Source organism: Gymnodraco acuticeps, unplaced genomic scaffold, assembly GCF_902827175.1.
Source record: "Gymnodraco acuticeps unplaced genomic scaffold, fGymAcu1.1, whole genome shotgun sequence".
Classification (NCBI taxonomy): Eukaryota; Metazoa; Chordata; class Actinopteri; order Perciformes; family Bathydraconidae; genus Gymnodraco; species Gymnodraco acuticeps.
The window spans coordinates 9,430-22,995 of NW_022990341.1; the positions used below are offsets into that span (position 1 = coordinate 9,430).

General features: G+C 40.0%; 1 protein-coding gene across 1 annotated transcript; it reads left to right on the forward strand.

Moving 5' to 3' along the window:
- Positions 1–310: 310 nt before the first annotated feature.
- On the forward strand, positions 311–13,088 carry LOC117550889 (gamma-aminobutyric acid receptor subunit beta-3-like; the record flags this gene model as incomplete). The annotated part of the gene is given in 9 exon segments (XM_034223461.1): positions 311–531; positions 1,834–1,876; positions 1,878–1,917; positions 2,597–2,734; positions 6,223–6,375; positions 9,185–9,270; positions 9,272–9,430; positions 10,018–10,098; positions 11,313–13,088. Coding segments are annotated over 9 exon segments (1,257 nt in total), but the record flags the coding sequence as incomplete, so codon positions are not given.
- Between the last annotated feature and the right edge of the window lie 478 nt (positions 13,089–13,566).

Below are 13,566 nucleotides of genomic sequence, written 5' to 3' on the forward strand. Positions count from 1 at the left end.
GTGCACAGTGCATGGCAGAAGATCCTGAGCGTAGCACAATTTTGAAACAGGAATAGTGTTTGATCAGCTGTCATATACCCAAAGATTGTCAGTACAATTGCATTCAATCTGACTTTTATTTATGGTTAAGTATAAGTACATTCTTCTGTGTGTGTGTGTGTGTGTGTGTGTGTGTGTGTGTGTGTGTGTGTGTGTGTGTGTGTGTGTGTGTGTGTGTGTGTGTGTGTGTGTGTGTGTGTGTGTGGTGTGTGTGTGTGTGTGTGTGTGTGTGTGTGTGTGTGTGTGTGTGTGTGTGTGTGTGTGTCCTCAGGACTACACGCTGACGATGTACTTCCAGCAGTACTGGAGGGATAAGAGGCTGGCGTACCTGGGCATCCCTCTGAACCTGACGCTGGACAACCGAGTGGCCGACCAGCTGTGGGTCCCCGACACCTACTTCCTCAACGACAAGAAGTCCTTCGTCCACGGAGTCACCGTCAAGAACCGGATGATCCGGCTGCACCCGGACGGCACCGTACTGTACGGCCTCCGGTGAGGAAAGATTTTAATCTACATGATAACATAGTTTGCAGGACCCTTATTTCCGCAGTGCAACCATGTAATGCGAACTCAAAATCTCATCTCGATAGATTTAAATATGTTTAGGTTTGACAATATAGCCAAAAACATTTTCGTAAACTGATCAATCTTTGATTTCGGCTATTTTGCTCCATTCTCCTTTCAGACTAGTGGAAAGAACACATCTAAAGTCAACAATTATGAGTTTGTTTTAATAACTTTGTGCAGTTTTGTCTGCAGATTTCTCATAAAATCACCAAAATGTAACATAACATAATGCCTCATTTGCATATTTGTCTTTTATATGTAGCCATGGTCCTGGTTATAATTTGCTTATTATATGAGAAATAATAACAATAATAATAATAGCGAAATAAAAAGGAAATTATAATTATTGCAAGATGCATTATAGGCAAGACAATATGGAGCCACCACTTGAAGGCACATTCATGTGTCTTATAAGATGTTGAATATATTTAATATACACTTTATAAACACTAACTACTGTATGTTTTTAGCCAGATCTCCTTTGCACCCTCCAGTCTGATCCAACGACAATTGCATCTTTGAGAAACAGATTTATTTACTCATTTATTTACACATTTTGAAAATCTCGCTAATGCTTTTTTGTCCCATTAACTCCCCAACTTTCAGACTCATCACACTGCTATCCAATCTGCCCGAGATGCATAAAGTGGCTAAATGTTTAAGCACCATTAGCAGTAATTACAGAGTCTGAGCTTCACACATCATAATGAATGTTTCTGTGTTGCTGGGATGTTTGCGTCTCTTTGTATTGACTTGTTCTTTTGAAATGAGATGCATGATTTTCTACAGAAACTATAATGGGGGACTTCTCTTTAAATTGACTATTGCTTCCTCCTCCATTACAGTATGTTTTGAAAATGACAAAACAAGGAAAAACCAAGTTTATATAAACCTCATAGTATACATTTTGTATTTCTACTGTAGAGCAACTCATTTACATTTAGTTATATCTTATTCTAGTTTATATGTATATATTTTCTTTTTCCTGCAACTTACTTGCACCAATTATGCCAGTACTTTATTGCCCGTTTTAATTTCTTATTTTCTGTATTGTATGTTGCATTATTTGAGGAGTCTAGCACTTTTCAACTGTACCTAGGTAGAACCAGGTAGATGCTGCCTTCAGGGTCCATTGCAGAAATACATGATAACTGCACCACTCCCTTGTGCATATGAAAATAAAGCATTTGAACTTCGAATCTGACTTCCTTGTCTCTTATACCTCAGAATCACGACGACGGCCGCCTGCATGATGGATCTGAGGCGATACCCCGCTGGACGAGCAGAACTGCACTCTGGAAATTGAGAGTTGTAAGTTTTAAGGCCTCACATCTTGTTCTCAGTGAAATATAGCAGACAGTTTTACCTTTTCATCGCTTTAGAAATATGAAGAGCGCAGTGATTCCCATAAAGAAAAAGGAGTTCTCACACTCCTCATCTCCCAGAGACAGAAAGTGCACCGGTGGCTGAATCGCCTTGGATTTATTAAACTGTCGTATCTCTGGAGATTACTTTCTGCAGCCTCTCCATTCACAGCTACTTTGTCTGTACTTTTTCACATGCTTGTACTTTATTTAAGTAGTTCCATGTAATGCCACTTTTACTCCATTACTCATAGCACAACATTTTCAATTTAAGACTTCTATTGATTTTCTAAGACCACATTACTTCTACTTTTAATTAAGTAAAGGATCTAAGTACTTCTTCCACCTCTGAATATTGGCGGTTATAAATCCCATGCATCAGTGCAAGTGTGTGTGTCTGCATTCACACACACCCCCATGAAGATTTACATCTCATGCCATCAACACATACAGCCGAATATGATTAGCACTGTTGATCTACTGGAGCTATTAGGCCGACAGATTTCCCTAAAGCAAATATAACTACATTATTAATTCAAGCCATCCAAAAAAAAAGGACATGGCTGCATTTTTTCTTTGCTTTCCTACTCACGATATGCACACCTTTCTTGTATGCTGGTTTGCAGATGGTTACACTACAGATGATATCGAGTTTTACTGGAAAGGAGGAGACATCGCAGTGACCGGAGTGACTCGAATCGAGCTCCCTCAGTTCTCCATCGTCGACTACAAGCTGGTGTCCAGGAACGTCGTCTTCTCCACAGGTCAGCTCTACAATCCGCTGAAAAGGAATTGAAGGAATGAAGGGATGGCGGGATAGGGGATGACGGGATGAAGTGCAGGATGAGTAGTTGATACAACGTAGTGAGGGAGGAATGAGAGGTCAAAGGTAGGGCTGCTCAATTAATCGTATCTTAATCGCGATTACGATTATGGCTTGCAACGATTACGAAAACAACGTAATCGAAATAAAACGATTTTTTTTTTTCTTTTTTGGTTTTTCAGTTGAATTATACTTAAAGTTCAGGGTAATCAACTGTTAAAAACATACTGTTCACATTTTTTCATCTCCAATAAATGGATGTTTTCAAAGTCAATGAATAATCGCATTTAATAATCGCAATTACAATTATTGACCCAAATAATCGAGATTATGATTTTTGCCACAATCGAGCAGCCCTAGTCAAAGGTAGCCTATGTAAGGAGGGAGGTAGGGATGAAAGAAAGTAGGAATGGAGGTGTAGAGAGATGATTGGAGAACATATTGGATGTAGAGAAGGAGGGATGAATGGAAGAAGGAATGTAGGAAAAGGGGGAAGGAAGAAGGGATGAAGGGATACCGAGAGGAAGGGATCAACTGAAATGTACGGAGAAATGGATGAAGTGGTTTAGGGAGAGAACGATGAAGGGAGGGAAGGTTTATCGGGTGAAAGGGTGAAGGGACGTGGGTACTGTGGAGGACACTTTTGTGTAGTAATGCAGGAGGAGTCACAGACTCAAAGGACACACGATGGAGAGCTGGAGCTCTGATGTCAAACACTGACAAGTTAAAGAGTCAGAGGTTCTGACTTCACGGTAGAGTTGCCACGTCAATTCTGAAGAACTCTCCCTCAGACCCGTGTGTTTAGCTAGTTCAGAGAGAATAATCAACATTGTGAATAACAAGATAGAATCATAACACCTCTATCAGCTGACGCCAACAGGCAGGAACAGGGAGACAAAACACTGAGAGCACAGCAGCCAAGGTTACAGGTGCGTGTGCTCAGTCAGGACAGCATGAACTGATAAACTGGGTCAAAGTTATGGACCTTGGAACATATTTCCCCAATAGGTACAAATGTGTTAGGGATGATATTTAAGGTTTTACATGAAGCCCCTAAGTATCAGAAGATGTCATTTGTTTTCCTGCAGACTCTGTGTACACAATAGGCTTTCCCGTTTAAAAATATATACAGAAGTGGTGTTAGATCAGTACAGGAACTCATTGAGGAGTTTACTCTGGTTTTACATGGGACACAAACAGCATCTCCTGGGTTAAAATACAGTGTATAATAATAATGCATTTTATTTATATAGCGCTTTTCACAACTCAAAGACGCTTTACAGTATGAGGGAGGGTAGACAAACAAGGACAGGCAAACAAGTAAGTATAGTAAAATAATAAAATAAATATTAAATAGTGTTTAGCACCTGTAATGCTCCTTGTTAAATGTTAAAGTGTCTGCAGACAGCCCTTAGTGTTTATTTGCATCAAGATTTGACCCTGATTGTAACGAGCTCTAATAGCCCTATTATTTCCTCAGAAATGTTCCAACATTATCCATGCCTGGAGGAATAATCACTGTCCTGGAATGTTTGTAATACAAGAGAATCATTTATGCTGTCGGCCTCATGAATACATTACACTCCTTTAAGTACAGGCCCCATTCCTTCACTGCAAACATCGCTGCTACAACCCGTTGCTGCAGATACAGGAAGATACGTCCCCAGCTGACACAGAAAGCGACGCAGGTTCTGGTCCAGGCTCTCGTCATCTCACGCCTAGACTACTGCAACTCCCTCCTGGCTGGTCTACCTGCATGTGCCATCCTACCTCTGCAGCTCATCCAGAATGCAGCGGCTCGTCTGGTCTTCAACCTTCCTAAATTTTCCCACACCACGCCGCTCCTCCGCTCCCTCCACTGGCTTCCGGTAACTGCTAGAATCCACTTCAAGACACTGGTACTTGCTTACCATGCTGCGAATGGATCTGGCCCTTCGTACATCCAGGACATGGTTAAACCGTACACCCCAGCGCGTGCACTACGCTCTGCATCAACCAAACGACTCGCTGCACCCTCGCTGCGAGGGGGTCCCAAGTTCCCATCAGCAAAAACACGTGGGTTTGCTATCCTGGCTCCAAGATGGTGGAATGAGCTCCCCATTGACATCAGGACAGCAGATAGCTTACACACCTTCCGGTGCAAACTGAAAACTCATCTCTTTCGACTCCACTTCGAGCGATAGATTTATTAACAAAGCACTTATATACTAACAAAGGACTGGCTTATCTAAAGCCAGTTGAGTAGCACTTGAAATGTTTGGCTCTATGAAACCTGATGTACTTATATGATTCTGTTTTCTTCAAGTTTGTGTCTTCCTGGTCGAATGTACTTATTGTAAGTCGCTTTGGATAAAAGCGTCAGCTAAATGCAATGTAATGTAATGTAATTCCTTTATCATTAGCTTGAAGTGGGTTCAAAGGGGTCATGGTATGATACAAATCCCATAATGTTTTTTAACTTTAGCGTTTTAAGTAATGAATCATCTGAGTTAGTCAAATTCAAGGAATAGTTTGAGATTGTCAACTAACTCTCATGTCTGTACTTTAAAACCACAGTACACACAGCTACCGCAGCTAGCAGCTAATTAGCTTAAATATTATCCTTGTTTATTTATCGTACAGGGGTGAGAGTGGTGGCAAAAATTATCAATGAAAATGTTCAGAAATACCCTTTTTCACATTTGCTCTCTTGCATAGAGTAAGACGAGAAGGTTAATACCACCCTCACTTTACCTATTTCTAAGTATTTAGACTATTGCATTATTGACATATTAGTAATTAATGTTAATTGGGTTGAAGCCAAAGATAAAGATAACGTTTATAACTAACTAACTAACTAACTCCCATGTCTGTACAATGAAAACATATAGCACAGTTTTCCACAGCCGATTAGCTTAAATGAAGCTTCAATATTAGCCTTCTATTTAACAAACAGGGGTGACATTGGTGTCAAATATATCAACAAGAAATATAAGTATGTGAATTTTGAGTCAAACTGTGTGTGTGTGTGTGTGTGTGTGTGTGTGTGTGTGTGTGTGTGTGTGTGTGTGTGTGTGTGTGTGTGTGTGTGTGTGTGTGTGTGTGTGTGGCCTAGCATTACTATACTTGTGGGGACCTAAATCTGTTTACACAGTCACGTGTGGGGACTCGCCTCCCTTATGGGGACAAATTGGAGGTCCCCTGAAGTGATGTATACATGGTATGTGTGTGTGTGTGTGTGTGTGTGTGTGTGTGTGTGTGTGTGTGTGTGTGTGTGTGTGTGTGTGTGTGTGTGGCAATGTTTCATGCACACAGATAATCTCAAGGCAACATTTCATCAGTTAATTTGCAAGTTGAACTTGTCTTGTTTTCAAAGTGATGAAACCAGTTCTTGAATTAACGAGAGATTCCATTGTTCTTCTTCTTCTTCTTCTCCATCTTTACCTGCAGGTGCCTACCCTCGACTGTCTCTGAGCTTCAAGCTGAAGAGAAACATCGGTTACTTCATCCTGCAGACCTACATGCCCTCCATCCTCATCACCATCCTGTCCTGGGTGTCCTTCTGGATAAATTACGATGCCTCGGCTGCCAGAGTTGCATTAGGTACGATGTTTGACCTCCCCTCTATGGCTTCACCGTCACTCACATGTCCACAGTTTTCTAAACATTTGCAAGCAATTAACAATCGCTGTACACTGCGCATTTCACACTCTAGTTATGTAAGATGTATATGATTGATGGCATCGTGTCCCCTTAGAGATGGTGTGCAGTTGATTGAATATTTGTGGAAGATCATGTCAAGTTCATGTGATTTACCGCTCTGGGAGCTGAGGGGGTGATATGTGGGGTGTAGAGGATCTGACCTTTAAAAGTCTGTTTTATTTATGATTATAAAACCGACAGAAAGTAACTCTTTCCTTACCAGTGTGAGGGAGGAGTCTCAGAGGTGTGTAGCCGAATGAAGAGTTTAACTTGATTATGTATTCTAAAGGTTCACCATGCATTTAAGGCCTTAGGGAAGGACATTGTTTTAGAGTTGAAGCCACACCAATATCTATTTTATATTGACAAAGGATCAAATGGTGTTTTTTAAGTGAAAAACGTTGCTCATGACAAAAAAAAAGCTAACGTTATAAAGGAACTACAGCATGGTGAGTAGAGACATTATTTCAGACTTCTAAGCAAAACACACACAAAAAGATTGACTTCAAGACCAGTGAACAAGAAGTGGTAAAAAGCTGATTCATGTTAGGGTTAAGGACTCATTCCTGCACCTCTCTATTGTAAGTTATTCATGTTTTGATTGCTGCTAGATCACTTCATAACGGTTCTACCCAATCACTGGCAGCAGGGCGGGTAATGGCTATGCTTCAAAATAGCCAGATTAGCCACCTTGCTTGAGTGTCCCTGCATTTATGTTTCAGCACCACAACCCAAGTATTATTTCAGCCCTAGTATTAGTTTAATGGCCATTCAAAAAAAACAAGATGCTTTTTATGCATTTTTGACCTCTTTTTACACTTTAGTTTTAAATATGAAACTTTTATGGTGTGTTACGTTCATGTGATGTATTAGGAGATCTAAGACTTTCCCTTTGGCCTGAGGACTGAAACAAAGAGGAGGCTCATTTCACCTCTGGAAAACACCCCGCCATCTCTAATGCATTCACCTCCGCCTTAATAGGAATCCTCATTTATCATGTGTTTGTAAGAAAGAGCCTGTTATTGCAGCATTCAGCAGCTGTGTAGATTATGTGACGTAAAGATGAATGTGATGCATTTTGAGGAAGGTTTTACGATTTAAATCTCCTTAAGGTCGGACGCGTTCAGGTTTCAGGTCTATGCCGTAAGAGAGCATTTACAGTCATTATCCAAATTCAATCACAGGTTTCCATTCTCTCTGCCATTATGGTAGTTTCGGTACCCTCAGGAACACTTGCAGTACACATATTAAAACCTCTAACAGCATTATTACATTTCCTTTTGCTGATGCTTTTATCCATAGCAACTTACAATAAAAACATGTATAAGCAGTAGGAAATTACTTTTAAATTGGTCTTTAGAGGGATGGTTCAGATTGTTTTAAGTGCAGTTACAGTCTTACCCTTACCCTAACTACACTATTGGTTGACTTTGTTGAGCACTATCTAATCCCCTTAAAACACAAAAGTCACACAATAACACAATGTAACCAAGCGATTGAGGCAACTGTAGACCAGCAACTGCAAGGTAAAATTACGGTTCTTCTCAATGGATTCTGGTGGATTTCCGAAATTGTAGATAACAGCTTCAGTTTCCGTCAGAATTGGCCGTCTGACAGCAAGGTGCTGGTGTGAACATATTCCAATTATAGCATACACTTTAAATGATAATCAACATTTGGAGCACAGTTTACCGAACAGTTTTTCTAATGGATTGGGAATGGAAAGGGAAATTGACTATGATGATCGGAGTGTTTTAACAAATGGCCGTTATCATCTACAAGAGCTCATCTCAGTTCATACCTTTAGCCGATGTTACGTCAGAGAAAACAGTGAACTATATATATGTATTATATTTCTATATTATATAAAATCTTCAGGTCTTGGTTGAGTAACCGTCTCCTCTGAGTTTAGATTCTTGCTCTTCTCTTTGTTCTGCAGAAATCAATGCAGTGCTCTTAACACCCCCACACACACTGTACCTCACTGTACAGAGCAACGGTTTTTCGTTAAATTACGTAAGTCTGAGTGGACAGAAATAGTCCAGGTCGGTGAGCCATCCAGGAGACACAAAAACAACTCAGACACATTTACTGTTGATGGTGCACATTATCGAGAGAACTGCTACACTGCTGTTTATCCTGCATCTGCTGAGTCTGTTCACTTCCTGCTAGATAAAGTCATCAAACTCGACAAGGAGAGGCTTCAACAAACTTTCATCTGAACCCTTTTTCGAGGCTTTATCCTTAGATTTTATGATCAGGGTTTAATGGAGAACCTCGGCTGATTGAAATGCTTTGTCTTGAGACTTTGATAGTACCTCAGTGCTCTCTCTTAAAAATGTCTATAAGAGCCAGCACACGCTGTATTTTGTTTTCATCACTTCTGGGCAGGTTTCATTTCATGGCTAGAATCCAGTTGTTCTTCTGGCTTTGGTGTGTTCAAATCAGAATTGGAAATATATTGATGCTAAAAGAAAATGTGTTGGAGTGTATTGCATGAGCGTTTGAACAATGAATAAAATATAACTTTAACAAAAACCAAAATTCAAAGACATTTGACCAGGTTATTCCTACAATTTTTAGATCTGGATAGTCGTATTATGGTTAAACATCATCTGTATTTGTTCACCGACCTAATTTTTTGTATTTCCGGGTTGATTTTGGTCTTTTAATTTACAACTGGGTGATTCTTTGTCTAATTTTCCTCCAGGGATCACCACTGTCCTGACCATGACTACCATCAACACCCATCTGAGAGAGACTCTTCCCAAGATCCCGTACGTGAAAGCCATAGACCATGTACCTGATGGGCTGCTTCGTGTTCGTCTTCCTCGCTCTGCTGGAATATGCCTTCGTGAACTACATCTTCTTTGGAAGAGGCCCTCAGATGCAGAAGAGGCTGGCGGAGAGGGCGCAGAAGGCCAACAATGATCGGGAGAATTTAGACAGACCCAGGGTAAGAATCATTTTTAAAACACCAGAAAGTCAGGTTACAATCTCTTAACTTCCCAAAGATAAGAACAGAAAAACTGTTTTTAAGAGTGGTTAGCAACCTTTTCACCTATCATAAATAAGAAACCCTTGACTTGTTATGCTCTATGTTATGCACTTAACTTGAGAAATGTCCGAGTTGGGTTAGCCAAGTGATCATAAGTCATTGTGTATGACAGCAATGCAATTTTCGTTTCACTTGTATAACGTAATAAGTCACTATATGATAATTTGTTGGTTAATTAGGTAAATTAATTGATCTGCTTTGGGGTACATTCTTAATATAAACATTAATACCTAATTTTGCACCTGGCTAGATGGTTCGTTGCACAATTCACAGCTTTAGGTTTCTCAGAATCACTTTCATATCCAAGAAAAATGTGTGTTGTACCCAAAATATCTAGCCATGAAATGAATTGTCAACACTGGACATTTCTGGTCGATACAGTGGAACAACTTCCTTCTCCTCCCCGTGTACTTAACGTAATGATTCTCACCTGAATACAACCAAAGCTCAGACAGAGGGGTATCTCTTGTGTTTCTCCTGGATAGTCCCTTCTGGAAGGAGGCAATTGCAAGTCTTCGTCTGTAAAACAGTCCAATCAGGTTCACGGGCGGCGCCCCTCACGCAGGGTGAGTGTCTGTCACTGCCTGTGGTGTCCACATCTGTCAAATGTGTGACCTCCTAATCTAACAAAAACAACATATTTCATCACATCTTAACCTGCCATTTCTGTCAGAATCACCATATCATAGGAATATCATCCCCTCTAATACATTTGTAGTGTTTTATTGTGTTTAAGTGGAACAAAAATGCAACCAAACTACTGAACAGAGACATATTAAACAACGAGGGAAGTCCTGCCCCTTTTTGGAGTACCCAAATGCTTACTTTAGAAAAATAATAACAAAAGTCTAAAGACATGATACAGCTAGCTGCGACTTTACTTAAATAATAATAATAAAACTGCAAATTTATTTCATGTTTTAATCATGGCTGGACAAACAAAGGGTTTGTCCCTTGTCAATTCAATAAAGGTTTTGAATTGAATTGAATTGAATTGACAAGGGACAAATCCTTTGTTTGTCCAGCCATGATTAAAACATGAAATAATTTGCAGTTTTATTATTATTATTATTTAAGTAAAGTCGCAGCTAGCTGTATCATAAAAGGGGTTAGAATTGTAATTAAAAATTGTAATTATTTCAATCTAATCTTATCCACAGCGCCATAGGAATAAAATCTTAGCTAAATAAAGTGGACTTTTTCACACAAGCAAATAAGAATGAAAGTATTTACTGAGTTTGACTTTTGCCTGTAAACTATACATTGGTGAATTCACTATCAAATAATTGTTTTTATCAATTGATCAATGAAACCGAATCACGACTATAAGATTCCATTGACAGACGATAAACTATCATATATCTTTTTATTCAAACTATCTCCCAGTCCAACATTAACATGAGGTCTGATATGGGCCTTAGCGTAGAAAATGACTAGTGAGAGTAAGTAAATAAATATTCACCTTGTCACTTCCTCTCATGTCTCGTAACCACGCTGTTCGATGACTGTGTACATATTGTGCTTCTATTTTTGCCACCATGTCTGAATGATTTATAGATGTTTTTCAATGTGTTTTTGTGTGGGAAGCAGTAGCTGTCATGACATTAGTATTACAGCCAACCTTGAGCTTAGAAGTGATTTAACTTTGGGACAGGAAACCTGGTTCTGGAGGCCGTAATCCGTCAGCCTGCGAGACGGCGGCGGCTCGACGCTCGCTGCACATGTGTCATTAGTCACCGCAGCCTCATTTTTTAACTGCGCTCCTGTCTGTTGTGCTCAGGTCGACTCCCAGGGGAACATTTTACTGACAACCTTGGAGATCCACAACGAGGTGGGAGGGAATGAGATCACCACCAGGGTGTGCGAGACCCACAAGTCTTCCTCCATGGTGTTCGACAACTCTGGAGTCCAGAACAGGAAGCCGAGCGAACCGTGCTCCAGCCTGGAGAGGAACGTACATTCGAGGAGAACGCGTCTGCAGAGAAGAACCTCTCAGCTCAAAATCAAAATCCCAGACCTGACGGATGTGAACGCTATCGACAGAATGTCACGGATAATATTCCCCTTCAGCTTCTCCCTCTTCAACGTCATCTACTGGCTTTACTATGTCAACTAATGCACTGGTGTTTTGTTTTTTTAAACACACGTCTGTGTCATTTCTTTATGTGAAGAACATAATATTACACTTTTTTTTATCATAGCGAGACTTTGATGAAAGAGACAGATTCACAGTCACAAGGATTTAACTACAGAAGATGTATTTTACAAAGACTTTACTGAACTGTATCTCTGCTCTATGAAGAGCTGGGACATTGTATGTCTTTGCGGTATTATTTATGAGAGAGAATGTACTGCTTATACTTACTGCTTTAGGTTATGGGTCGCTGTAATTCAATGTTTTGCTAATGGATAAGACAGCTGACGAAGACTCTAATCATTATGCTACTCTTATTACAGTCGCCTGTCAATCTGCACAAGGACAAATATTATCATGTAAGCATAGACTCTGAGTTATGGAATGATTTGCAACGAAACTAGATTGAACGTTCAACATTTTGGGAAATTTTGAGAGAATGGTAGCAATTTTCTTGATCTGCCTCCACCTATTATCCCCCCCTACAAAAATACCTCATCATGTTAAATTACAGAAAAGGAGGTCTAATGCCAGCAGTCAATTAGCTGAGTTTAGCCTAGCATAAAAAGTGAAGGCAAGGGAAAACATTTTAGCGTATTCCCTAAAATGTTGAAGTCTTACTTTAATTCGTTTTGGAGTCATTGACTGTTTTCAGGTTCTTTTGTAGTGGATACCGGCACTGCTGAGTCTTTGCTCCAGTCGGGGTTAAACACTGAGTTCAGTTGTCCAACAGTAACTTTGATTTCAAAGCGGATGAAATCCATACCAGCATTTTATAAACGTCTCCTCCTTGTTGAGGTGTTGTTCTGTCATCCACAGCCAATATCGAAGGGATTATTTTTGACATTTTTGGAAATATTCTTCACTGCGTTCTTACGATGAATTTCAAAGTCAGTTAGCTTTTTTCTTAGCTTAGCATAAAGGTTGGAAACAAGGGGAAAGATATAGCCAGTTTATGGCCTAATAAAACATTTAAAGCTAACTTTCAACCTTTTTAATCCCATTTGGTAAACTCATATATAAACACAAATGTAAAACGTGCAATAGCTATTTCTTGGCCGAACAAAGAGATTTCCAGTACATGTCCTTTTTAGCACTTCTACGATTTGGGAATTGGCACAGAGCCAGGCTAGCTGTTTCCCTCTGTTTACAGTGTTTATGCTAAACTAAGCAAATCTGCTGCTGGTTGTAGCCATAGATCAGGGTTGCCAACTCTCACGCATCTGACGTGTGACACACGCTTTCACTCTCAATCTCACGCTCTCACGCTGCCCAAACTATTCTCACGCCAAAACAAGAATACCGAAGACTAGAAACGGTTTTGAAAACTTTTGTCACGTAGTGATCGTCTTCTTAATAGAACATCTTTGATCATGTCTTCTGGTCAATCAGAATCACGATAACGGCGTGGTGTTGTTGCAGGAAGTCCCGACGGAGAATACTTTTGCGGTAGTAAATCTCTATATACATCGATACAACATTATACGTGTTGATAGAAATCATCATTTAATGATTGATAGGTGTGTGGGCTGTCTTTCATTTTGACACACAGAACAATGGGGGCTATCCACCCTTATCCCTAAAGTAATTCACACAGCCTCTTCCCTCTTCTCTCTGTGAGGAGCAGCAGGTTCAGCTTTCAGAACAAAGTAATAAAAAACTAAAATGGAATTCATTTTTTTTTTAAATATGTCGTATAGTAATAGATGTATTTATTTTTCTTCTCAAGAGAGTACCAGAATGTGTATTTTATGTTAGTATTTCAAAAAATCTCCCGGGGGAGAATCCCCCCAGACCCCCCTGCAGGGGTTGGGTTTTCAGCAGGTCAACTCTTTCACCTGTGGGTAAATTGCAGGATTGGCTCCAGGTCGCCCTTTTATTTACTACAAGACAAATGTGC